Source organism: Anomaloglossus baeobatrachus, chromosome 4 (genome assembly GCF_048569485.1).
Source record: "Anomaloglossus baeobatrachus isolate aAnoBae1 chromosome 4, aAnoBae1.hap1, whole genome shotgun sequence".
Lineage (NCBI taxonomy): Eukaryota > Metazoa > Chordata > Amphibia > Anura > Aromobatidae > Anomaloglossus > Anomaloglossus baeobatrachus.
The window spans coordinates 518,853,863-518,879,232 of NC_134356.1; the positions used below are offsets into that span (position 1 = coordinate 518,853,863).

General features: G+C 44.9%; 1 protein-coding gene across 1 annotated transcript in view; it reads right to left on the bottom strand.

Annotated features, from left to right (window-relative positions):
- TP53BP1 (tumor protein p53 binding protein 1) overlaps window positions 1-25,370 on the bottom strand; it is a 107,574-nt gene that overhangs the window by 42,794 nt on the left and 39,410 nt on the right. Inside the window, exons 8-12 of the mRNA XM_075345870.1 lie at window positions 16,834-17,000; window positions 13,936-15,766; window positions 9,177-9,296; window positions 7,063-7,299; window positions 104-161 (exon numbers count right to left, since the gene is read on the bottom strand). Of these exons, the coding sequence (XP_075201985.1) occupies window positions 104-161; window positions 7,063-7,299; window positions 9,177-9,296; window positions 13,936-15,766; window positions 16,834-17,000 (2,413 nt within the window). The remainder of the gene's footprint in view (window positions 1-103; window positions 162-7,062; window positions 7,300-9,176; window positions 9,297-13,935; window positions 15,767-16,833; window positions 17,001-25,370) is intronic.

Genomic DNA, 25,370 nt, shown 5'->3' on the forward strand with positions numbered 1-25,370 from the left:
TATTTTAAAGACAAAAACATCTAAAACGCTGGACTCAAAACTCAAATGATTTGTAGAAATGGTTGTATCAAATAGCTCTACAAAGCAACACAAATCCCTTTACCTGGTGATTCCCCCCTCCACAGCGGCTGCTCCATTTGTGCTCTCAGCAACAGGAGGTTCTGAACAAGAAAAGAAAAGCAAAAACAACCAAAAACACTTAAATAAGCTTTCAGATCCCAACGACCAACATAATCTGTAACACGTGTGCACAAGCCTCACATCTTTTTCTGCAGGGTTCAAAGTGGAATACCTGAATATTGCTATATATATATATTTGGATATCAGAGCAAAAGCCATGATAACAAGAACTGAACAGTCACTTGGATGGTTACAAATGCATTAACCCCTTAGTGACGGCAAAATTTGTCAAATTTCATGTGTCAATTCATGTGGAATTAGCTCTGCAATGTTTCAACATATCCCAGAGATTCTGAGACTGTTTTTTCTTTACACATTATATTTTGTGATAATGGTAAATTTAAGTTACTGTGTTTTGTGTTTATTTATAAAAATAAATCACAAATTTGACAAAAATTTCTAAACATTGAGTTATCCAATTAACTCAAATGCAAAACAATTAATAAATAACATTTTCCTCATCTCTGCTTTACATCAGCGTAATCTGTAAACCGTTCTTTTATTTTGTTAGAAGCTTCAAAACTGTAGGAGTCATTTTTTATTTTTTTTCAAGGAAATGTACTAAACCTATCTTTTTTAGGAAATTATTGCAGTTTCAAGTGATTTTGGGGACCTGTACAATGGAAAACCCCCAAAGTGAAATTATTTTTAAAACTACCCACCTTCAGATATTCAACACTGCGGTCATGTAGTTTATTAACCCTTCAGCTGTTTTTTTAGGAATTAATGCAAAAAAGAGAATTTTGTTTACTTACCGTAAATTCTTTTTCTTATAGTTCCGTATTGGGAGACCCAGACCATGGGTGTTTAGCTTCTGCCTCCGGAGGACACACAAAGTACTACACTAAAAAAGTGTAGCTCCTCCCTCTGAGCTTATACACCCCCTGGAGAACCAGATCTAGCCAGTTTAGTGCAAAAGCTGAAGGAGAATAGCCACCCACAAGTAAAAACAGAGCAAGAACCGGAACAACCGGAGACTCTGTCCACAACAACAGCCGGTGATAACACACGGAACAAGAAACTGCCAACAGGCAACAGGGAGGGTGCTGGGTCTCCCAATACGGAACTATAAGAAAAAGAATTTACGGTAAGTAAACAAAATTCTCTTTTTCTTTATCGTTCCTATGGGAGACAAAGACATTGGGACGTCTCAAAGCAGTCCATGGGTGGGAATAAACAGAAAAACTGAGAAGTAGGCGGAGCCTAACTTCACAAATGGGCGACAGCCGCCTGAAGGATGCGTCTGCCCAAGCTCGCATCTGCCGAAGCATGAGCATGCACTTGGTAGTGCTTTGAAAAGGTATGCAGGCTAGTCCAAGTGGCAGCCTGACAGACTTGCTGAGCCGTAGCCTGGTGCCTGAAAGCCCAAGAGGCACCGACAGCTCTGGTCGAGTGTGCCCTGATCCCTGGCGGGGGAGGCACCTGAGAACACTGGTAGGCATCCGAAATGGTCGACCTAATCCAACGGGCTAAGGTCAGCTTAGAAGCAGAGAGGCCTTTACGCCGACCTGTGGTTAGCACAAAAAGAGAGGAGCACCGCCTAAGCGCAGCGGTGCGAGACACATAGATCCGGAGAGCACGCACCAGATCCAGAGTATGCAACGCTTTTTCAAAGCGATGAACAGGAGCCGGACAAAAGGAAGGTAGGGTAATGTCCTGGTTAAGGTGGAAAGGAGAAACCACCTTAGGGAGAAAGTCCGGAGTCGGACGGAGAACCACCTTGTCTTGATGAAAAACCAAAAAAGGTGACTCCGAAGAGAGCGCAGCCAAATCAGAGACTCTCCTGAGGGAAGTTATGGCCACTAGAAAGACCACTTTCTGTGAAAGACGAAACAAAGAAACCTCCCTAAGAGGCTCAAAGGGGGTTTCTGCAAAGCCGTGAGAACCAAATTGAGGTCCCAGGAATCCAAGGGCCGCCGGTAAGGCGGAATGATGTGAGACGCACCTTGCATGAAGGTGCGGACCTGAGCCAGCTGGGCGATACGCCGCTGGAACACCACTGACAGAGCCGAGACTTGTCCCTTGAGAGAGTTGAGGGACAGTCCCAGCTGCAGACTGGACTGTAGAAAAGACAGAAGGGTCGGCAAGGAAAAAGGCCAAGGAGGATGGCTGGAAGAGCGACACCAGGACAGGAAAATTTTCCAAGTCCTGTGATAGATCTTTGCAAAGGAAGACTTACGAGCCCGAGTCATAGTGGAGATGACTTCAGGGGGGATACCAGAAGCCGTCAAGATCCAGGACTGAAGAGCCACGCCGTCAATCTGAGAGCCGCAGAATTCTGGCGGAAAAACGGACCTTGTGAGAGAAGGTCTGGACGGTCCGGAAGATGCCACGGCACCTCTACGGACAGATGGAGCAGGTCTGGGTACCAAGCTCTCCTGGGCCAGTCCGGAGCAATGAGGATGACTCGACGGCCCTCCATTCTGATCTTGCGCAGAACTCTGGGCAAGAGAGCTAGAGGGCGAAACACGTAGGACAGACGAAACTGGGACCAGTCTTGAACCAGAGCGTCTGCGGCGAATGCCTGAGGATTGTGGGAGCGAGCCACGTAAACCGGAACCTTGTTGTTGTGCCGGGATGCCATTAGGTCCACTTCCGGAGAGCCCCACTTGCGGCAGATTGACTGAAACACTGCCGGATGCAGGGACCACTCGCCACTGTCCACGGTTTGACGGCTGAGATAATCTGCCTCCCAGTTTTCCACGCCTGGGATGTGGACTGCGGATATGGTGGACTTGGAGTCCTCCGCCCATTGAAAGATGCGTTGTACCTCCAACATTGCCAGGCGGCTGCGTGTCCCGCCTTGGTGATTGATATAGGCAACCGCTGTCGCGTTGTCTGACTGGACTCGAATGTGCTTGCCCGCCAACAGGTGGTGAAAGGCTAGGAGAGCTAGAAGCACAGCTCTGGTTTCCAGCACATTGATCGAGAGGGCTGACTCGGACGGAGTCCAAGTGCCCTGCGCTCGGTGGTGGGGACATACCGCTCCCCAGCCGGATAGACTGGCATCCGTGGTGAGGATCACACAGGACGGGGCCAGGAAGGAGCGCCCCTGAGACAGAGAGAGGGGCCGAAGCCACCACTGAAGAGAGCTCCTGGTCTGTGGCGACAGAGCCACTAACCTGTGCAAGGAGGAAGGCCGCTTGTCCCAACAGTGGAGAATGCCTAGGTACGTGAGCCTCTGGGTCGGATTCAGAGTGGATTTGGGCAGATTGACAAGCCACCCGAATTGGGCTAGAGTGGCGAGAGTGAGCGAGACACTCCGCTGACAGTCTGCGCTGGATGAAGCCTTGACTAGAAGGTCGTCCAGGTAAGGAATCACTGCCAACCCCTGGAGGTGCAGAACCGCAACCACTGCTGCCATGACCTTGGTGAATACACGAGGGGCCGTGGCTAACCCGAAGGGGAGAGCCACGAATTGGAAATGTTCCTCTCCGATTGCAAAACGTAGCCAACGCTGGTGTGAAGCTGCAATTGGCACATGTAGATAGGCATCTCTGATGTCGATGGATGCCAGGAAATCCCCTTGGGTCATTGAGGCAATGACTGACCGCAGAGACTCCATGCGAAAATGCCGCACCTGAACATGCTTGTTGAGAAGCTTGAGATCCAGGATGGGCCGGAAAGAACCGTCCTTTTTGGGGACTAGGAAGAGATTTGAGTAGAAACCTCTGAACCGTTCCCGGGCGGGAACCAGTACAATTACTCCGTTGGCCTGCAGGGATGCCACGGCCTGAGAGAAGGCTGCGGCCTTGGAGCAGGGGGGAGTTGAGAGAAAAAATCTGTTTGGCGGGCTGGAAGAGAATTCTATCCTGTAGCCGTGGGAGATGATATCCCGCACCCACTGATCGGAGACGTGTTGAAACCACACGTTGCCAAAGTGGGAGAGCCTGCCACCGACTAAGGACGTTGCTGGCGCGGACAGATAGTCAAGAGGAGGCTGCCTTAGTGGCAGCAGCTCCTGCGGTCTTCTGCGGACGCACTTTTGTGCGCCAGCTGGATTTTTGGTCCTTGGCTGAGTTAGTGGATGAGGCCGAGGGCTTAGAGGACGACCAGTTGGAGGAACGAAAGGAACGAAACCTCGACTGATTCCTACCCTGGACAGGTTTCCTGGTTTTGGTTTGTGGCATGGAAGTACTCTTCCCGCCAGTAGCCTCCTTAATAATTTCATCCAGCTGTTCACCGAACAGCCTGGACCCAGCAAAAGGGAGTCCAGCAAGGAACTTCTTTGAGGAAGCATCTGCCTTCCACTCTCGAAGCCACAGGATCCTGCGGATAGCGAGGGAATTAGCTGAAGCCACCGCAGTGCGGTGAGAAGCCTCCAGCATGGCAGACATGGCATAGGATGAAAAAGCTGAAGCTTGGGAAGTTAAGGCAACCATTTCGGGCATAGATTCCCTGGCGAGGGAATGCATCTCCTCCAGAGAAGCAGGGATGGCTTTGAGAGCCCACACTGCTGCAAAAGTTGGGGAGAACGAGGCCCCTGCCGCCTCATATACAGATTTGGCCAGAAGGTCGACCTGGCGGTCAGTGGAATCCTTAAGAGAGGTGCCATCAGCCACTGATACAGCGGTCCGGGCTGAGAGTCTAGACACCGGGGGGGTCTACCTTTGGTGAATGAGCCCACTCCTTGACCACCTCAGGTGGAAAGGGAAAACGGTCATCAGAACCGCGCTTTGGGAAGCGTTTGTCAGGACAGGCCCTAGGCTTGGTCACAGTGGCCTGAAAACTGGAGTGGTTAAAGAACACACTCTTTGTCCTCTTAGGCGAGGTAAACTGGTGCTTTTTTGCCAGAGAGGGTTGCTCCTCTGATACTGGCGGATTGAGATCCAGTACAGAATTAATGGACGCAATCAAATCACTAACATCTGAGTTGGTTTCGGACAGATCAATGGGGCACATGGAGGAAGCCTCCGAGCCCCCTGTAAAGGCATCCTCCTCGTCCCGCGAGTCAGCTTCTGAAACAGAGCCGCGGGACGAGGAAGGAGATGGAGCCCTGCGTCTCCTCTTAGGAGGACGGGGTCTGGGACCAGATGATGAATCCTCTGTGAGCTCCGCTGAGAGAGCCCTAGCAGCAGAGGCACCCTGTGAAGGGGGCTGATGCATGGTCAGCAAAGTCCTGGACAGCTGTCCCATGGAGTCGGCAAAAGACTGGGAGATAGACCTAGATAAGGATTCTACCCAAGCCGGGGGTTCAGCCACAGGAGCCGGAGCAGCCTGAGAGACCCCTGGGGGTACGATTCCAGGCTGAGGCATCGTCAGGTTAGAGCAGGCATCACAATGTGGATAGGTGCTCGGTTCAGGCAGTAGGAGCTTACATGCAGTGCATACTGAATACAGCTTTGGAGCCTTGCTCCTCGTGTGAGACATGCTGCTGGAATGGGGGCTCTGCCAGAATGACCCCCAGAGAGTATATACAGAAGGTCCACAACCGGAGGTTCTGGCTTACCAGACCGCTGGAGCGGTTTGTGTGCCCTCCAGATCCCGAAGCCCGGACCCCCAAGCACCTCAGCAGGGATGCTGCAGACCAGTGGTGATCGCAGGGAAGAACGCTGAGAAAATGGCCGCCGGAGCGAAGAGAGGGAGCGGGACTCACTCTGAGAGCGGGATCTGGAGGGCCATAGAGAATTACAGGGGAGGAGACATGTACCCAGTGAGGAGTGTCTCTCCCCTTTGTAGAACGGCCGCTGGACGGAGCCGCGCTGTCCCTCTGCATGAATGACATGCGAGGGCAGTGAAACCGAAAGTAGGCCTCCGGCGAAGCCGGGGCCTAAATTTGAGCGGTGCGGCCGGCGCGCAGGCACCATTGGTGCGGTTCTCAGGCGACAGCCAGAGAACCCGCCGGAAATGTCATAAAAATCACTCAGCACACTCTCCCACAACAATAAAGTACAAGGGACCCCCATATATAAACGTCTCAGGTACTTAGCTTGCTGAGACGCAGGGTTCCAAGTCCCTGTGGATGAGTGCTCCGGTCCGGCAGGATCCTGAAGGGCTGCGGATGGAGACCGGTCTCCTGCCAAGCATGGAGAACCGTGCTGGCTCCCACTTCAAGCCAGAGCCCCGAAGGGATGGTGAAGGAGCACGGCATGTAAGGCTCCAACCTTGGAATCAACCTTAACAGCACCGCCGACACAGTGGGGTGAGAAGGGACATGCCGGGGGTCCAGGCTTGGACCCGCTTTTCTTCAAACTCTTTCCAAAAATGAAAAATCAGATGAGAATGCATGTGTGGATGTATGCCTCCTGAACACAAAGCGATAAACTGGCTAGATCTGGTTCTCCAGGGGGTGTATAAGCTCAGAGGGAGGAGCTACACTTTTGAGTGTAGTACTTTGTGTGTCCTCCGGAGGCAGAAGCTATACACCCAATGTCTGGGTCTCCCATAGGAACGATAAAGAAATAATGGCATGACAGGAAAGAAAAATGTTAGTTTTACCACCTAAATGTAGCTAACATCTGAACAGGCCACTATCGTCGACAGACTGAGTTGTTATTTTGGCGTTAATTGCCATGGCAACCAGCAGGACCACACAATCTCAGAATGCCGATGGGGCTAAAGATGGAGCCCCCACACTCAACCATTTTGATGCCATAGTCACTATTAACAGCAGCAACTAAGGGGTTAAACGGACATGGTCACTACCAGCACCGATTGTGACTGATCCAGCAGGGTGTCTGCCACAATACAGCTGACGGCTGTGGCGTTTTCACCTGTCGGGAGATGCTATTCACTTATATCTCAGGTCAGTTTTAAGTCATATTAGTGGTCACTAATGTGTTAATACAATCCTAAAGTGTGCACAAGCTGTACTGCACCCCTTCCATTCACATCACAGCATTGAATAGGTCCCTGTGCGGTTATACACGGCGGCGTGCTTACTTTCCAGGCTAAACTGTGGGGCGCTTTGGCTCTCCTCATTCACAGGTGTGATAAGTTTCATTCTCAGGCACAGTTTCCCATCAGCATCGGAGGCAGAACCAGAATTTCCCTTGTCGCTTTCCTCAGACACATCTGTGGTTACCATGGCGCTCTCCACGGTAACATTGTTGCTGGCTACATTGCTTTCTGCAGTGACGTCGCTGGTCGGCAGGGTGCTGTCTGGACAGCCTCCAACAACTGAAACGACAGGAATCCAATAATCAGGACATGACGCCAAAATATATTAGGTGGACATGAAAAAATACAAGACTTATACTTCGAGGGGATCATTAGATTTTAGGAAGAAGTGCAGCAAAGTAGGAGTTGTTCAACACCCCTCACCACTGCACTGGGGGCCAGAGGCAACACTTCACTGACCGACATCTGCTTATTAAATACTAGAAGTAGGCCGGATGCTATCGCATTGGGAGTGCGGTGAAATAAACATCTGTCTATGCTTAGTGGTGCTGACAGGAGCAGTGGACATGTGTCACACTGTTTTAGCTTTCCAATACATCTCGGCCACGCCTCTTTCCTGCTCCGTGACATCGCAAATGAGTCATTTAAAACACCAATACCTCGTTATACCTGGATGTGGTGTGGGTAGCACAATGTTAGACAATGTGTGCTTACTCAGCCCACAATTTGGGTTTCGCCTGCACTGCTGTTCCTGGTTACCATGGCTATGATGTGGGCGCAAACTGCGGCTGCGCAATTGACAGTGTCGCAATGCATTGTGGGATATGGTTACATCCGCAACTGGCAATTATGTATGTAGATTGTGTACCTGTCCTGTTATTCTATCATGATGCCTGCCAGTCGTCAGTAGACCTGCCAGAGAACAGCGCTCAGTCCTTTCCACCTGAGGTTTATACACAATGTTGTAGGCGCCAATTCCTCGTGCCATTTGCACACATTAATACATACATACACTGCATGAACTAGAAGTTTTCATACTACTATTACATGTAACACATATCCCTAAAGGAAAATTCCTGGAGCTTAATACTGATGGCCTATCCTCGCTAACAGTTAACCTAAGGCTGGTGGGGGTCCATCTTCTGAACACCCTTCCAACTAGCCTTTTATTAAAAAGGGTCTGCAGCAGCCATTCCTATTAGTGGTGAACATTTTGTAGCTTCTATCACATCTTAAGTGTCATCCAAGTGAACAGGACTGCAATACCAGGCTCAGCCACTATAAATGCACGGTGCTAAGCCTGTAACGACGGGAAGGTGGTGGAGCACAACTGAGAGAAGTGTCAGCCCCCTTGCTATATTGATGGCCTCCTGGAGAAACTGTTTAACAACGAGTGGACCCTGAAGAGCATTTATGGCTCTTACTACATAGATAAACAGGCTCATTTGGACTCTTGTTAATGGACATACTGGCCAAAGTCACGTAGAGCAGTACACCTCTTAATAAATGTGGTGCATTTTTCAGTTGCCAACCGTCACCGTGACAAATGTCCGCTCCGGCAGAGACAATATATTTCTGATGTAATTTAGGCCACTTTAATGACTTAAATTATGATAGAAATGTACCAATATCACTTGGCCTTGCCCTCGACTTGTTGAGCACCACCACCACCACCACCACCACCTTCTCCGTTCCTGCCTTCGGACACAGAAGTGATCAACAGAAAGTAAGCAACAGCCGCAGCTTAACTCATATGTCCAAAGGTGGGGACGGAGAACCCGGCTGTGATTGGACCTGGGGCTCTCGTGGCGTAATAACCTCACGTGAGATCCTGGAACACAAGCGCTGGCAATGCTCAAAAGGGGCAGGCAATGGAGTTGACTACAGGTTTTTTTTTTATTTTAATTGAAGGGGAAACCTGTGGGAAGAGAAGGGGTTGTCCTAATAGTAGACAACCCCTTTAATACTGTAATTACCACAACAGTGAAATTTGGTTATTGTGCTAGAAAAAGTCCATGTACAGAAATAGCCTAAAGTAGAAGGCATACTATACAACATATTATATGTGTGATAATACTAAGTCTGCAAGCTGAATGCATTCAGATGATAAAAGGAACATACAATTATTTATTTGTGAATGAACGTAAGAATGTTACCAATTGGGGTACTATGCCTTCGTGGCCCCCGTTTCAACTGGCCAATCATGGGAGGCGTAACACTACTTATTGGTTGGATCAGGTCTCCTTCCTTTGGCAGCGTAAAGTGGAACGGTGTTTCTAGAAGGTAAAACACACATGATAAATAACTGTGGGCTATTGTACCAGTAAAGGTTAATGCTAGAATACAGCAAATAAGACAATTATTTGGAACAACCAACTTATAAGGGACTTGTCATTAGGTGCATTATTAACATTTGCAACATTAAGAAAAGGAGCAGCGTTCATAAAAGTCATGGAGGTACTTACAGGTTTTTAATGTATTCTTTACTAATATATATTTCCCTGAAAGCGGATTATGTTATTGATTGCCAAGGGCAAAGAAAAGGGTGCACTTACTAAAGCAATTAATGTTTACTTGTCTTTGTAGTTGACTTTTTAAAATAATCCATCATGACATGAGGAACCAGATTATTTTTGCCCATAATATGACTTGTGCATGACTTATCCGATTTCCCCTTTGTAGGCTCTAGGTGTCCGTTTTTCCCAAGCTCGCTTACAATGTAGGGGGATACTGGCTACCATACACCATACACGGAGGCATGATGGAGCCCTACTCCCCTATCTCTCTGCAGCACACCATCAGATGCAGCGCAGCATACTGAACAATGAATCCAACCCCGGGGAAAGAAAGAAAAACTTACCAGAAAGCACATCTCGTCCCCTTCACGACTTCTATGGGCTGAAACAACCTGACCTGTCAGTGAAGCTGAAAAGTGGTCTCCTCTAATTTCGACTGAAACATCAGCTTAGGAGACAACAAAGGTAGGCACCTGATAAGTGGAGAAACAGGCATTTCTCTATAATAAAATATGTACCACAAGGCTTCTCATATTTGTTTGTACTAACCATTTCTGTACCTGGATATAATTCTACCTGTGGCTCTATAAGGGCTACAATATAGAAGCAACATGTACATAGACATTAATGTAAATATATTCATTAAGCAGTTCACATTCAAACGATTTATATGACCATGTAACTAATTCACAGACAAGTCCATCAATACCTTTAACCCCTTGAGCCCCGGGGCACTTTCCGTTTTTGTTTTTTGCTCCCCTTCTTCCGAGAGCCGTAACTTTTTTATTTTTCCGTCAATCTTGCCATATGAGGGCTTGTTTTTTGCGGGACAAGTTGTACTTTTAAATGAAACTATAAGTTTTACCATATGGTGTACTGGAAAACAGCAAAAAAATTCCAAATGCAAAAAAATTGCAAAAAAGTGTGATGGCACAATAGTTTTTGGGATCTTTTATTCACGGTGTTCACTATATGGTAAAACTGATGTGTGGGTATGATGCCTGAGGTCGGTGCGAGTTTGTAGACACCAAACATGTATACGTTTACTTGTATCTAAGGGGTTAAAAAAAAATTCACAAGTTTGTCCAATAAAAGTGGCGCACGTTTTGCGCCATTTTCCGGAACACGTAGCGTTCTTATTTTTTGGGATCTATGGCTCATTGACTGCTTATTTTTTGCGTCTCGAGCGGACGTTTCTAATGGTACCATTTTTGCGCAGATGCTACGTTTTGATCGCCTGTTATTGCATTTTGCGTAAAACTTGCAGCGACCAAAAAACGTAATTTTGGCGTTTGGTAAACGGCATAGTGGCAAAAAAATTCCAATCAGATTAATTGATTTTATATTTTGATAGATCGGGCATTTCTGAACGCGGCGATACCAAATATGTGTATATTTATTTATTTTTTAACCCTTTAATTTTCAATGGGGGGAAAGGGGGGTGATTTGAACTTTTAGGTTTTTTTTATTTTTTTTATTTTTTTAAAACTTTTTTTTTTTATTTTACTAGTCCCCCTAGGGGGCTATAGCGATCAGCAATCCGATCGCTATTATCTATCTGCTGATCACAGCTATACAGCTGTAAACAGCAGATACAGTCACTTTCTTTTTCCCTCTGTTCTCGGCTGAGGGAAAACGAAAGTGAAACATCATAGCTGCAGGCGTCATCACATGACCCTGTGCTACGATGGCAACCACCGATAGTCACGTGATCACGCACATGACTTCCGGTGGGGGCGGCAATAAGTAAAAAACATGGCCGTGCGCATTTAGATCTTGCTGCCAGACTTTGGCAGCAAGATTTAAGGGGTTAATGGCCGCGGGTGGAAGCGATTCCACCGGCAGCTAGCAGGCACACATGTCAGCTGTTGAAAACAGCTGATGTGTGCCAACCGCCGCCGCCTGCCCGCGGCAGGGGGCGGGGCTTAACGGGACACGCTCCATGACGGATATATCCGTCCATGGTCGTGAAGGGGTTAAAGGGCAAGTCCATTCCTCAGTGACTGAGAAATCAGGGTTTGAATAATATGCAAAGACGACTTAAGGGTTAGTTGTAGATCTGAAGCCTCTGTCACTCCAGCTCTATCCTCACCCAGCCCCGCTTCCCCCTGCTTGCATGACAGCATCTATACTGTGTGACTTCAGGCACAGAAGCCGCCCGTTAAGCAGCAGGAGGTGGCAGTGGGTGGGGAATAGAGTGGGAGTGACAGAGTCTTCAAATCTACTATAGGCATTTGCATATCAATGAAAACGATATCAGAGGAACGGATTTTCTAGACTTGTCTGTGAGAGCTACATGGACATATAAATAGTTCAGGGGTGAAATCCTGATGACAAATCCCTTTTAAACACATGTATATAATTTAAAAATTGTTATATCCCTGGTTGCCAAAAGTATATCATTTAAAAGGCATCGTCAGAAGAAATTTGAATCTAAATCTCTACCAATTTATTGCCCCATTCTAAACTAATTTCTAATATGGCTACCATAAAAATTTCCTAACTACACACTATCTAACTGCTATATATTTTTTTTTACCTATTTCCTGTCTGCTGACTATTCGTTTTAGAATCCCAGTGAATGCTAGTATACTCAACTAGCAACAACGCATCATAAGGGGGCAGAGACTGCAGTCACTGCCACAGCCTCTGCCCCCTCCCAGAAACGAAGCTCCATCAGTGACGCATGTTTCATGGGCGATTTGCACAGTGACAGCGCTCTTTGTGTGGCAGGCTCAGATCAGTAGAGACAGCAATGCTTCGTTCCAGAAGGGGGCAGAGGCTGTGGCAGTGACAGCAGCCTCTGCCCCCTGATGACGCTTTGTTTGTGTATCCCAGGATGCACTGGGATTCTGAAACGAAGCATCATCAGACACGAAAAACAAAATCAATAACAGTTAGTGTAGTTAGGACAGGGTAGGGAATTTTGAATGCAGTCATATTAAAAATTAGTTTAGATTAGGGCATTAAATAGAAAGGGATTTGGAGTAAAAAAAAAAAAAAAATATTCAGCCTTTGAACCACCCCTTTAACAATATTTTAAAAGCCTTTTCTATGCTCAAATGGACACTAATCGTTTCAACTAAACAGTGCAAAAATCAAAAGTGCAAGTAAATATGGGAAGCTTTGTAATACATCATCAAAAATTAAAAGTTTGTTTTTTTATTTTTCACTTTTAAACCACTTCTCCTCCCTTTGTCTCCTGAACTCAATTTCTTCAGAAATGTAAAACATAATTTGACTTCAAGAGAACACACTGCCAGCTCACTGAGGAATCAGATTACAGCTGCCCATTGAAGTATTTGGGGAAGAGAGGTAGAAGAAGAGGGAACACCAAGTGAGAGAGAAAGTCATCCACATACTTTGAAGATGGTGTTGCTGATTTGCTGTTAGTGTTTAAAGGGAATCTGTCAACAGGTTTTTCTTATGCAATCTGAGAGCAGCATGATGTAGGGGCAGAAAACCTTATTCAAGCAGTCTTGAAGACCAAACCGGTCGAAACGTTGCAGTGTTCAACCAATGGAGTAAAGATGAATTGAATGGAATTTCTCCCAATGGGACGCTGTCACTCCTTTTTTATTGTAGGTTATATCAAGTAATCCCTTGACTTGGACATGCGTCCCTGTGTGGCTGAATGTGTGGTGATCCCACAGGCAGCTCAATTTTTTGACCAGGGTGCTGTGGAGTCTTTTTTTGCTACATTCCTGGAATCAGGCTCTCTGTTCTACTTTAAAAACCTGCTGACAAATTATTTTAATCACTCCTCAGTGATCCACGAAGATGTACAGCTACATTGCTCAGTATTGCTGTATAATGTTATCCATGAGGCAGCTACTTTTGAGAGTATGCTACATAGAGACTTTGTGAGTAATATGAATGGGAGACATCATAGTATCCATTTACCTTCCACTATACACAACTGAAAATTAGTTATGAAGCCTGTAATGTGGAAAACAGGTGAAAAAATTGAGGCTTTAAGACATAGTGGGCAGAAATTGGATTTTTCCCAGACACGTGCACTTGAGGTTTTTTGCACATTAATGACCAGCCATTTTTTTTGTAATTTTACATACTTCAACAGCTATAAGTTGTTGCTCACAATTGAAGAGCATAATAGCTTAGTGGTTAGCACTGCTGTCTTATATCACTGTGGTTTAGGTTTCGCATACAATCTGCATAGAGTTTTCAAAAGCATACCAATTTCATAGGAATCAAATTAATCCATTATTGTGCACCTGAAATTGCTCAGCTGGGGTATGGAGACCCAATGGGGACAGAGACTGATGTAGGTAGTGACTAGATCTGTACACTATAAGGGATTAATTTGGGGCTATATAAGCAATCATTTCACAGTCATCAGCATCCGTAACAGAACTGGGACAGTCCACCATTAACCTACCACTTGAGCTTTCACAGAGACTACGTGCAGATTGTTCAGCTGTTTTTTCCTGGAATTCTGAATCTGGCCCATGTCCTTCATCTTCACAAGGACCAATAGATGCATCATCAGTACATTTATTAAACATGGACGTTTTCTGAGGAGATATCAAGTCAAGTTTCTCCTGAGACTCTTCCTGATCTTCAGAAACATTCTCTGTACGTTGAGGGCTTATCTCATTAATATTCTCAATGACGGATTTGCTTAGGTCTAGTATAGGAGCTTTAGATGGATGTTCTTGATCACTTGCAGATACATCTTTTACTTCAGTTTTAGGACGTTCTAGCTGAATATTTATTCCAGCATCTGGGACATCATTTAATAACGGATGTTGTGGACTACTGTCTGGAATATTTTCACTATCTTCTACTACATCAAGGCTGCATTGTTTGTTTGCTTGTTCCTCACTTAGCCCACAGTTATCTTTAACTTCTTGCTTTTCAACATGTTCTGCCTTTTCCAGTGGGTCTGGATATTTTTGGGTTAATTTTTCCCTAACACTTGTATCATCTGAATTATCTGGCAGCATACAATCCTGGTGTTCCTCAACCTGTCCAGATAAATTGGACTCTTGGTCTATTTGAATAACACATTCTGGTGTTTCAGGCACAGATCGCTCTTCATTTTCTTCTTCTGTAGAGAGCTCTTGAATTACCTTTGGAGCTCCAGGTAAGTCAGCATGGTGATCTATAGGATGTGGAACTTGCTGGAGAGATGATGAGAGGTCTAATGACGTCTTACAATCACTTGCGGCAGGCACAAAATCCCTCCTCTCTTCTAATTCACTTTGAATATGGTCACAGATTTGCTTTGGCTTCCCTAAAACGTCATCAAGAGTAGCTTTCTGCTCGTCCGCATTCTCTTGAGCACTTGGGGAACCAACCTCTGATCCCTCAACTGCAGATTTTCCACACTCATTGTTTTCGGTTTGTGGAGCTACATCAGAATGTAAAGGCAATATACAAGGCACGGACTTTATGTGCTTTAAATCAAATTTATTTTCTGAAATATTTGATGGCTGATCCTCGACATTCTCAAAATCTGATTTCCCTTTAAGAACTTGGCAATCTCTACTCGAATCCACCTCCATGGCTTCATCTGTCTCCAATGGATCCACCTTATCAGAGCCCAGATGTTGAGCTTGTGTCTCTGAAAGAGCAAGATTGAGAGTGCACTCAGCTCTCTGATGCCCAACGTCTGCATCTTCATTCGGAGTTTCAGGAACTTCATCAACATCCTCAGAAGGACTCTCAGCAGCTGAACTTAACCTGTGATCAGATACTTCTTGATCTAAAATACTCAAAGAAGCATCTGAATTTAAGGACGGTATCAAGACATTTTGACTGATAGAGTCATTATTTTGGGTAATACAATCTTTAATGTCATTCACATCAATGCCAACATCGGCACATTGTTCACTGTTAGTGGGAGGATCTTCTTGGGCCAGTGCAATGGGCGGCCTATGTATAGGATCCTGCTTGTCGTGCAGTGCATCATCTGGGAGAAGACTCTCCTTTGTACAAAGAGGAGTTCCCGGTTGATCTTCTTCAATTTGTGTTGCCCCACTAATATCTTTGTCTTGGGGGCTGTCCGTTTCCATAAGTTCACTTGTGGATAACATTAAATTACATTCGTCTTCTGTGTTTTCATGGAACGATTGTGTGTTCAATTCAAGGTTTTCTGACTTAAGACTAGGAACTTCGGGACCGTCACAAACTTTAGGCAAATTAAGTTGGTTACTTTGCTCTCTGCAAAGAGAGTCTTCAAGGCTCGGCGTAGGTACAAACACATCCTGTAAAATATGAATAAATAAGTGAAATAGTAACTCCTGAAGGAAACCACTGAATCATAATCAATTGCAGATTTTACTGACAAATTTCTACAATGAGCTCAAATGAACAACAAAAGAAATATACAACATATAGATCAGGGGCTCCTGTATACACGTATCTCCTATTGATAGAATTTAGAGACACATGACTGGGTATTCACCCTGCACTAGGAGGCTTGACAACATGTAAAAAAAAAAAAATGAAAAAAAAAGTGTTGGCTCAGCCAGGACGACTATAACCTCTCTTATTAGGAGTTCTGTAATTGCAATATCAATCATTTTTATCCTTCTTTCCTTGGTAATTCTGTTTTACAGACCCTTTGCCTATTTTGTCCTCTTTACTCTCAGTTTCTATGCTAGTAGGTGCCCTATTAGGTGGTTTGGTTTTTTTTTTTTTAAAGGCACAATGTCCTTGTTCCAGCAAGACCCACCAAGCAGTCCCACACCACCATTATTTTGTTTGATGAAGCTGCGACAAACTTTAAACCATGTTTCACAGCCATCTTCTGTGCCCAACGCCTTAACCCTTCACCCACTCAGAACCCCTTGTATAGCAATCAGGAAAAGGAGCCCACACCCTACATGGGTCAGGTTTTTGACTTTGGACCATAGAATGGTGGCCTGACAGGTTACCTATGACCTATCACTGCAGTGCTTGCCGACCCAGCTAACCTGTCAGTGTTCTCTTGACCAATTAATTCCAACAGCTCCATCTGATGTAGAACATGCAGAGCCTACACCTCAATCCCAACCATACTCCTTTTAAAACCACTAAAATCTTGAAGATGATCTTGCTGTCGAATAGAAACACCAGGACAGGCACATGTCTTCCTCTAAGAGGTTTGAGATACTTTACCCTGTGCCACATGGTCCACCCCACCCTCCATTAATCCTCAGGTAGCTTCTCTCTTTAGACCCACTACCTTGACTTCTTCTGATGCATGGTCTAGCAGTAAGCAGCAGATTAAAAAGACCCCTTTCGAATGGCAGCTATCTCAGCAGCCAATTCCATAGTGTGTAATACTCACATGAGAAAACTCCGGCAGTGAAGGTACCACAAACGACCCTGGCACAAACGCTGGAGTATTTTGGCACACTGGCGTTGATACTTGAGGTACGGCTAAACAAGGATCAATTTTAGGTTCTGTGGTTTCCTCCTCCTTTATTGATGATGCAGCTACATCCATGTCTTCATCTGCATTAAAAATAGAATAATAACTAGCAAGTATATGCCCTAAAATTGTTATAAAATTGAAGCAATAAGTAAGAATAAATCAATAGCTGAAGTGATCAGATGATCAAATGTGGCCATGTTCATATTGCATTCTTGACCTCGAATATATACAGTGCCTTGGAAATATATTCATAACCTGTGAACTTTTCCACATTTTTCTCATGTTACTCACACAAACTTAAGTGTATTTTATTGGATTGTATGTGATATACCAACTCTAAGTATCAAGTATTTGTAAAGTGTAAATGAAATGATCCATAGTTTTCTATGTAATTTAAAAATATAAATCTGAAAATTGTGATGTACATTTGTATTCAACCTTCTTTAGTTTTACTTTTTAGAACCCCCTATCGCTGCAATTTCTGCTGCACATCTTTTGGGCTTTTTGGGTATGTCTCTACCAGCTTTGCATATCTAGAGGCCGACATTTTTTGCCCATTATTTTTTGCAAAATAGCCCTAGCTCTGAGAGATTGGACGGAGGTGTCTGAACGGCAATTTTTCTATCTTCCCAGATATTCTCAATGGGATTTAGGTCTGAACTGTGACTGGGCCATTCACACACATTAATATACTTTGATCTAAACAATTTCATTGAAGCTCTGGCAGTAGGTTGATGGTTGTTGTCCTGCTGGAAGCTGAGCCTATGCCCCAATCACAAGTGTTTTGCAGTCTCTAACAGGGTTCCCTACAGGATTGCCCTAAATTTAGCTCCATCCATCTTCCTATCAATTTTGACCAGCTTCTCTGTTCCTGCTGAAGAAAAGCCTCCCCACAACATGATACTGCCACCACCATGTTTGGCGGTGGGGATGGTGTTTTCTGACTGATGTGCAGTGTCACTTTTCCATCACACATATCATTTTGCATAGAGCCCAAAAACTTCCATTTTAGTTTGATAATACTGTACCTATTCTATTGGCTTATTCTCCCATCTGAGCTGTGGATCTCTGCATCTCCTCCACAGTGACCATGTGCCCTTTGGCTGCTGCTCTAATTAGTGCTCTCCTTGCTAGGGATGTTTGCAGTTGTGCCATTTTTGAATGATAGATTGAACAGTGCTTAGTTAAGATGTTCATACCTTGGGCCATATATTATTATATATTGCCTGAGCAGAAGGAAGCAACTGTTTTCCTAGGATAACCTTGTATGCGGCTTGATTCACATGTCCTTCGCAAAGATTAACCTGCCCAATTCCAGCCTTGCTGAAGCATCCCCAGATCATCACCGATCCTCCACCAAATTTCATAGTGGGTGCAAGACACTGTGGCTTGTACGCCTCTCCAGGTCTCCCTCTAACCATTAGACGACCAGGTGTTGGGCAAAGCTCAAAATTAGGTAAAGAAAATTCAACAAACATCTTTTCGAAGGATGTATGAATTAAACCATATTCAAGGTTATGCTGGAAAAATAGTTGCTTCCTTCTGCTCAGTCAACGTTCCCCAACTCTGAAGACTGGTTCTTCCAGCAGGACAATGCGCCATGCCACACACCTAGGTCAATCAATGTGTGGATGAAGGACCTTTCATGGCCAGCCCAATCTCCAGACGTGAACTACATTGAAAACCTCTGGAATTTAATCAAGAGGAAGATGGCTAGTCACAAGCCATCAAACAAAGAGGAACTGCTTACATTTTTGAACCAGGAGTGGCATAAGGTCACCCAAAAGCAGTGTGAAAAACTGGTGAAAAGCATGCCAAGACACATGAAAGCTGCGATTAAAAATCATGGTTATTCCGAATCCCCGGAGATATCGGACTTCTGCTCGGCATCCTCAATTATCCAGTTTAGCGAATTCCTCCAGGGCTCTGGACTACCTCCGGGTGCTTGGTTCTTTTATAAGCAACTACAGAGTTATATGCGCTCACTGTCGCCTCCAGAGAACATCTTTAGGCCGCTCACACCTAAGGAGGCTCTCTGCGTCAGGAAGGACCCTCCAGAACACACTGTTTCCTTATTATACAAGATTTTCCTGGAGGGTCGGACTGCTCGAGTGGAGCCTCCCAATTTCTTCTCAAGATGGGAGGCCGACCTGGGTAGACCTCTGCTTCAAGAAGATAGGGCTAAGATCTTGCTCTTCACGCAGAGGTCTTCCATGTGCTCTCTGACACAGGAGAGGGGGTACAAGATTTTATACAGATGGTATAGGTGCCCATCGGCTGTTCATGTGATGTTCCCCTCGACCCCAGACACCTGCTGGAGATGCTTACAAGAGGTTCGTACATACACATATGGTGGACCTGTGAACATATTAAAGCTTTTTGGAGGGCAGCATTTGACCTCATTGACCTGATCTCGACATATAGGATCACCCCTTCTCCTGAGCTTGCTCTTCTGTAGCTCTGCAATCTTTCAATCTCACAGTTTAAAAGGGGTTTGTTACGTCATGTCTTAGCGGCAGCGAGGCAGCTGATTCCCAGATTTTGGAAGCAGACCCAAGTCCCTTCCAGGGCGGACCTGCTGACAGAGATGAAAGACATACTCTGAATGCAGGAACTTGTGGGACAGACCACTGATACTTCGGGTAAGGTCCTTGATTCTTGGTCCACTTGGATCCTTTTTAGGGACTCCCCAGACCCGGATGCCTGGTTAACTGATGATGACTGAGTTGAGATGTCTGTGGCACTGCCGCACTGGGGAGGGGGCCTCCTGGGTTGGATGAGAAGCGTTTTCCCCCTTCAACTCAATCTATCCCTCTGAACTTCCCTCTCATGTCCAAGTGTATCTCCCTTCCCTTCCTATGCTTTTTCTTTGTGTATGTTTTTTTTTTCTTTTTCTGCTGATCCAATTTTTTTGTTTCTTTTCTTTTGAAGTTTACTGTGGTTCATAGCGGTAACCTATTTCATTACTTAGTTGCTGTGATTATTACGACAATACTGCATTATCTAAATTGATTTTCATTTACATGTAGAGCATTGTTGTTATATTGAGAAATTACATAATCATTGTCATGTTCTACAATATTTATAATAAACTTCGATTTCAACTAAAAATCATGGTTATTCCACAAAATATTGATTTCTGAATTTTTACTGTGGTAAAACATTATTACTGTTGTTTCTAAATGATTATAAACTTGTTTTCTTTGCATTATCTGAGGTCTGAAAGCAATGCAGTTTTTTTTTTGTTGTTTTGACCACTTCTCATTTCCAGAAAATAAACGTTTTGCTTGAAAATTCGGAGACATGTCAGTAGTTTATAGAACAAAAAACAATTTACATTTTACTCCAAAATATACCTATAAACAGAAAATTCAGAAATATTTAAAATTTAGAAGTGGTCTCTTAACTTTTGCCAGAGCTGTGTGTGTATGTGTAATATATATATATATATATATATATATATATATATATATATATATATATATATATATATATATATATATATATATATATATATATATATATATATATATATATATATATATATATATATATACAGTTAGGTCCAGAAATATTTGGACAGTGACACAATTTTCGCGAGTTGGGCTCTGCATGTCACCACATTGGATTTGAAATGAAACCTCTACAACAGAATTCAAGTGCAGATTATAACGTTTAATTTGAAGGTTTGAACAAAAATATCTGATAGAAATTGTAGGAATTGTACACATTTCTTTACAAACACTCCACATTTTAGGAGGTCAAAAGTAATTGGACAAATAAACCAAACCCAAACAAAATATTTTTATTTTCAATATTTTGTTGCGAATCCTTTGGAGGCAATCACTGCCTTAAGTCTGGAACCCATGGACATCACCAAACGCTGGGTTTCCTCCTTCTTAATGCTTTGCCAGGCCTTTACAGCCGCAGCCTTCAGGTCTTGCTTGTTTGTGGGTCTTTCCGTCTTAAGTCTGGATTTGAGCAAGTGAAATGCATGCTCAATTGGGTTAAGATCTGGTGATTGACTTGGCCATTGCAGAATGTTCCACTTTTTTGCACTCATGAACTCCTGGGTAGCTTTGGCTGTATGCTTGGGGTCATTGTCCATCTGTACTATGAAGCGCCGTCCGATCAACTTTGAAGCATTTGACTGAAACTGGGCTGAAAGTATATCCCGGTACACTTCAGAATTCATCCGGCTACTCTTGTCTGCTGTTATGTCATCAATAAACACAAGTGACCCAGTGCCATTGAAAGCCATGCATGCCCATGCCATCACGTTGCCTCCACCATGTTTTACAGAGGATGTGGTGTGCCTTGGATCATGTGCCGTTCCCTTTCTTCTCCAAACTTTTTTCTTCCCATCATTCTGGTACAGGTTGATCTTGGTCTCATCTGTCAATAGAATACTTTTCCAGAACTGAGCTGGCTTTATGAGGTGTTTTTCAGCAAATTTAACTCTGGCCTGTCTATTTTTGGAATTGATGAATGGTTTGCATCTAGATGTGAACCCTTTGTATTTACTTTCATGGAGTCTTCTCTTTACTGTTGACTTAGAGACAGATACACCTACTTCACTGAGAGTGTTCTGGACTTCAGTTGATGTCGTGAACGGGTTCTTCTTCACCAAAGAAAGTATGCGGCGATCATCCACCACTGTTGTCATCCGTGGACGCCCAGGCCTTTTTTAGTTCCCAAGCTCACCAGTCAATTCCTTTTTTCTCAGAATGTACCCGACTGTTGATTTTGCTACTCCAAGCATGTCTGCTATCTCTCTGATGGATTTTTTCTTTTTTTTTCAGCCTCAGGATGTTCTGCTTCACCTCAATTGACAGTTCCTTAGACCACATGTTGTCTGGTCACAGCAACAGCTTCCAAATGCAAAACCACACACCTGTAATCAACCCCAGACCTTTTAACTACTTCATTGATTACAGGTTAACGAGGGAGACGCCTTCAGAGTGAATTGCAGCCCTTAAGAGTCCCTTGTCCAATTACTTTTGGTCCCTTGAAAAAGAGGAGGCTATGCATTACAGAGCTATGATTCCTAAACCCTTTCTCCGATTTGGATGTGAAAACTCTCATATTGCAGCTGGGAGTGTGCACTTTCAGCCCATATTATATATATAATTGTATTTCTGAACATGTTTTTGTAAACAGCTAAAATAACAAAACTTGTGTCACTGTCCAAATATTTCTGGACCTAACTGTATATATATATGAAGCTGAATGTGTGTGCGTGTGTGTGTGTATGTCCGGGACTGGCATCCGCACCGTCGTAGCTACAGCCACAAAATTTTGCACACTCACACTTCTGGACCCCGAGAGCGTCATAGGCTATGTTTCGAGGGGAAATTTTAACCCCGCTCTTTACAGTTATTCGCCAAAAAACCTGCCTCCATTAAATCGAATGGAGCTGGGAGCCACAGTGCAGCCAGAACTTCAGAAGAATGAGCAGCCACGCCCTTATATGGAATGTTGGCGTGTCACAATGCAGACAGGGAAAGAGACAGACACAGACAGGGAAAGAGGCAGACACAGACAGGGTAAGAAACAGACAGACAGGGAAAGAGATTGAGACAGACGGAGAAAGAGACAGACAGGGAAAGAGACAGACAGACAAAGACATAGAGAGAGAGAGAGACACACAGAGATATATACAGAGGGGGAGACAGACAGAGAATGGGAGAGAAACAGAGAGACAGTTACTATCCCGGGCAGCGCCGGGTGCTATGTTGTGAGGAGAAATTTTAACCCCACGTGTTCCAATTTACCAATCAATGTTGCCCCTATTTACATAATGGGGAAAAAGTGAAACGAAAAGTGTTGGGGGCAAATTGACAGCTGCCAGATGTGAACAAGGGGGACTTAAAGAATGAGAGCGATGGCCCCAAAGAGTATATACCGTACAGCTGCTAAGGTGGGGCCCCGACATGGGATACTCACCACACTCGGGGATATGAGCACACACACAAAATGCACCACACACTACCACGTGCTTGAACACATATAACACCCTCAGCACACATCTCACCACACATACACCAACCTCGCCACATAATCGCCCTAAACACACACAAGTCTGGTATTCTCCTTCAAAAATAAAAATCTGATTAATAAGCAGCCAAACTACAAGAACAACAAATGTACCACATAGGAAATGCGGCAGCTGTCAGTCACATCACCTGTCTATTATGTGTATGTGTGAGCTAATGTATACTGTCAGGGGGGAGGGCTTTCTGTTGCCTGGAGATTTATCAGGCTGCCAATAGCAACCAATCACAGCTTAGCTTCTATTTTGCTACAGTTAATTAATCTGAGCTCTGATTGGTTAATATAGGCAACAAAGGACACTCAGTATGTGTGAGGTCATAGGATGTTAAATCTGTGTGGAATATCTGTGGTGTTGAAATATATGTTGTGAAATGCTTCTATTAGCTTAGTTTTTGCCTTTTAATAATTACATTTATATCTATTTGTTTTGTGGTTTTTGTGTGCAGAATTAATTTTTGTTAATACATTCTATTTTGTTAACAGCAGTTATTAACCCGGGCGAAGCCGGGTAGTACAGCTAGTGTATATATATATAACAATTTCTCTTTCGTTTCATTGGGGGACACAGAACCGTGGGTGTATGCTGCTGTCACTAGGAGGCTGACAGTAAGTAGACAAAAAGATATTAGCTCCATAAGTCAAGATAATAACCAATCACATGTAATCCGGCTATATGTGATTCGGGACAAAGCCCACAGCAACACGTAGGCAAAGTGTAGAAACCAAACAAACAATCAGGGTGGGAGCCGTGTCCCCCAATGAAGACTCAGAGAAAGATTTTACGGTAAGTACACAAAAATCCCTCTTTCTCTTTCATGTCATTGGGAGAGACAGAACCGTGGGACATCCAAAAGCAGTCCCTGCGTGGGAATCACTAACGTTGTAAGAATAGACAGCTCCCTTTGTGAGAGTGTCTAACGCATGAAAATCGCACCACCCTAAAGGCTGCTTTACACGCAGCGACATCGCTAGCGATCGCACCCGCCCCCGTCGCTGCCCGTGGTGAACAATATCGCAGGTACGCGTCACACGAACTTACCTTCCTAACGACGTCGCTGTGGCCGGCGAACAACCTCTTTTTTAAGGGGGCGGTTCGTGCGGTGTCACAGCGACGTCTCACACCAGGCGACCAATAGAAGCGGAGGGGCGGAGAGCAGCCGCATGAACGTCACTCCCACCTCATTGCTGGAGGACGCAGGAACGCTGTTCGTCGTTCCTGGGGTGTCACACATAGCGATGTGTGCTGCCTCAGGAACGACGAACAACCTGCGTCCAGAACAAGCAACGATATTTTGAAAATGAACAACGTGCCAACAATCAATGATTTAGTGAGTATTTGGGATCGTTAGCAGTCGCTCGTAGGGGTCACATGCAACGACGTCGCTAACGAGGCCGGATGTGCGTCACGAATTCCGTGACCCCAGCGACATCTCGTTAGCGATGTCGTTGCGTGTAACGGGGCCTTTAGAGGTGTAAGACTGCTGCCTGCAAAACCTTCTCCCCAGGCCGGTGTCAACCGAAGCCTGGGTGTGTACCTGGTAAAACCTAGCAAAAGTATGTAGGCTAGACCAAGTGGCGGCCCTGCAGACCTGCGTGGCCGATGCCTGATCGCCCAAGACACTCAAACCGCGCGGGGTGAATGTGCCTTCACTCCCTGCGGAGGGGACCTGTTCCTGATCCTCTAGGCCTCCGATATGGTCGCTCGGATCCATCTTGCAATCGTGGCCTTGGCAGCAGGCATTCCTCTTTTGGGTGCTAGAGAAAGGACGAACAGCACATCTGATTTGCGAAAAGGCGCAGTTCTTGATGTGTATGTTCTGAGGGAGCGAACCAGGTCCAGTGTGTGTAAGGAATTCTCCAGGCTGTGCGAGGACGGGAGCACAATCTCTTCATTCAGATGAAAGGGAAACACCACCTTAGGCAAAAAGGAGGGAGGCAGGCGTAATAGCACCTTGTCCTGGTGGAAAACCAGAAATGGTGACCGACAGGAGAGAGCAGCAAGCTCGGACACTCTCCTGATGGAGGTGTTGGCCACTAGAAAGGCCACTTTCCAGGAAAGATTCGAAAGAGACAAAGGCTGTGACGGATGCCTAAAACAGTGGAGCTGCTACCCATAGAGTACAATGAAATTCATTTAACAGATAGAGCCACTATGGCATATGTATTAAACAAATGCCAATAAAGTCTATGGGTAATAAATGCCACTCTCAAACATTCATTTAAAGGGAATCTTTCACCAGGATTTTGATATTCTGAGAGCAGCATAATGTAGTGGCAAAGACCCAGATTCTAGCGATGTGTCACTTACAGGGCTGCTTGTTGAAATTTTGATAAAATCACTTTTTTCTCTACTGTAGTTCTACCAGTTCTCTGAATGCTGAGCTCTGTATAACCTT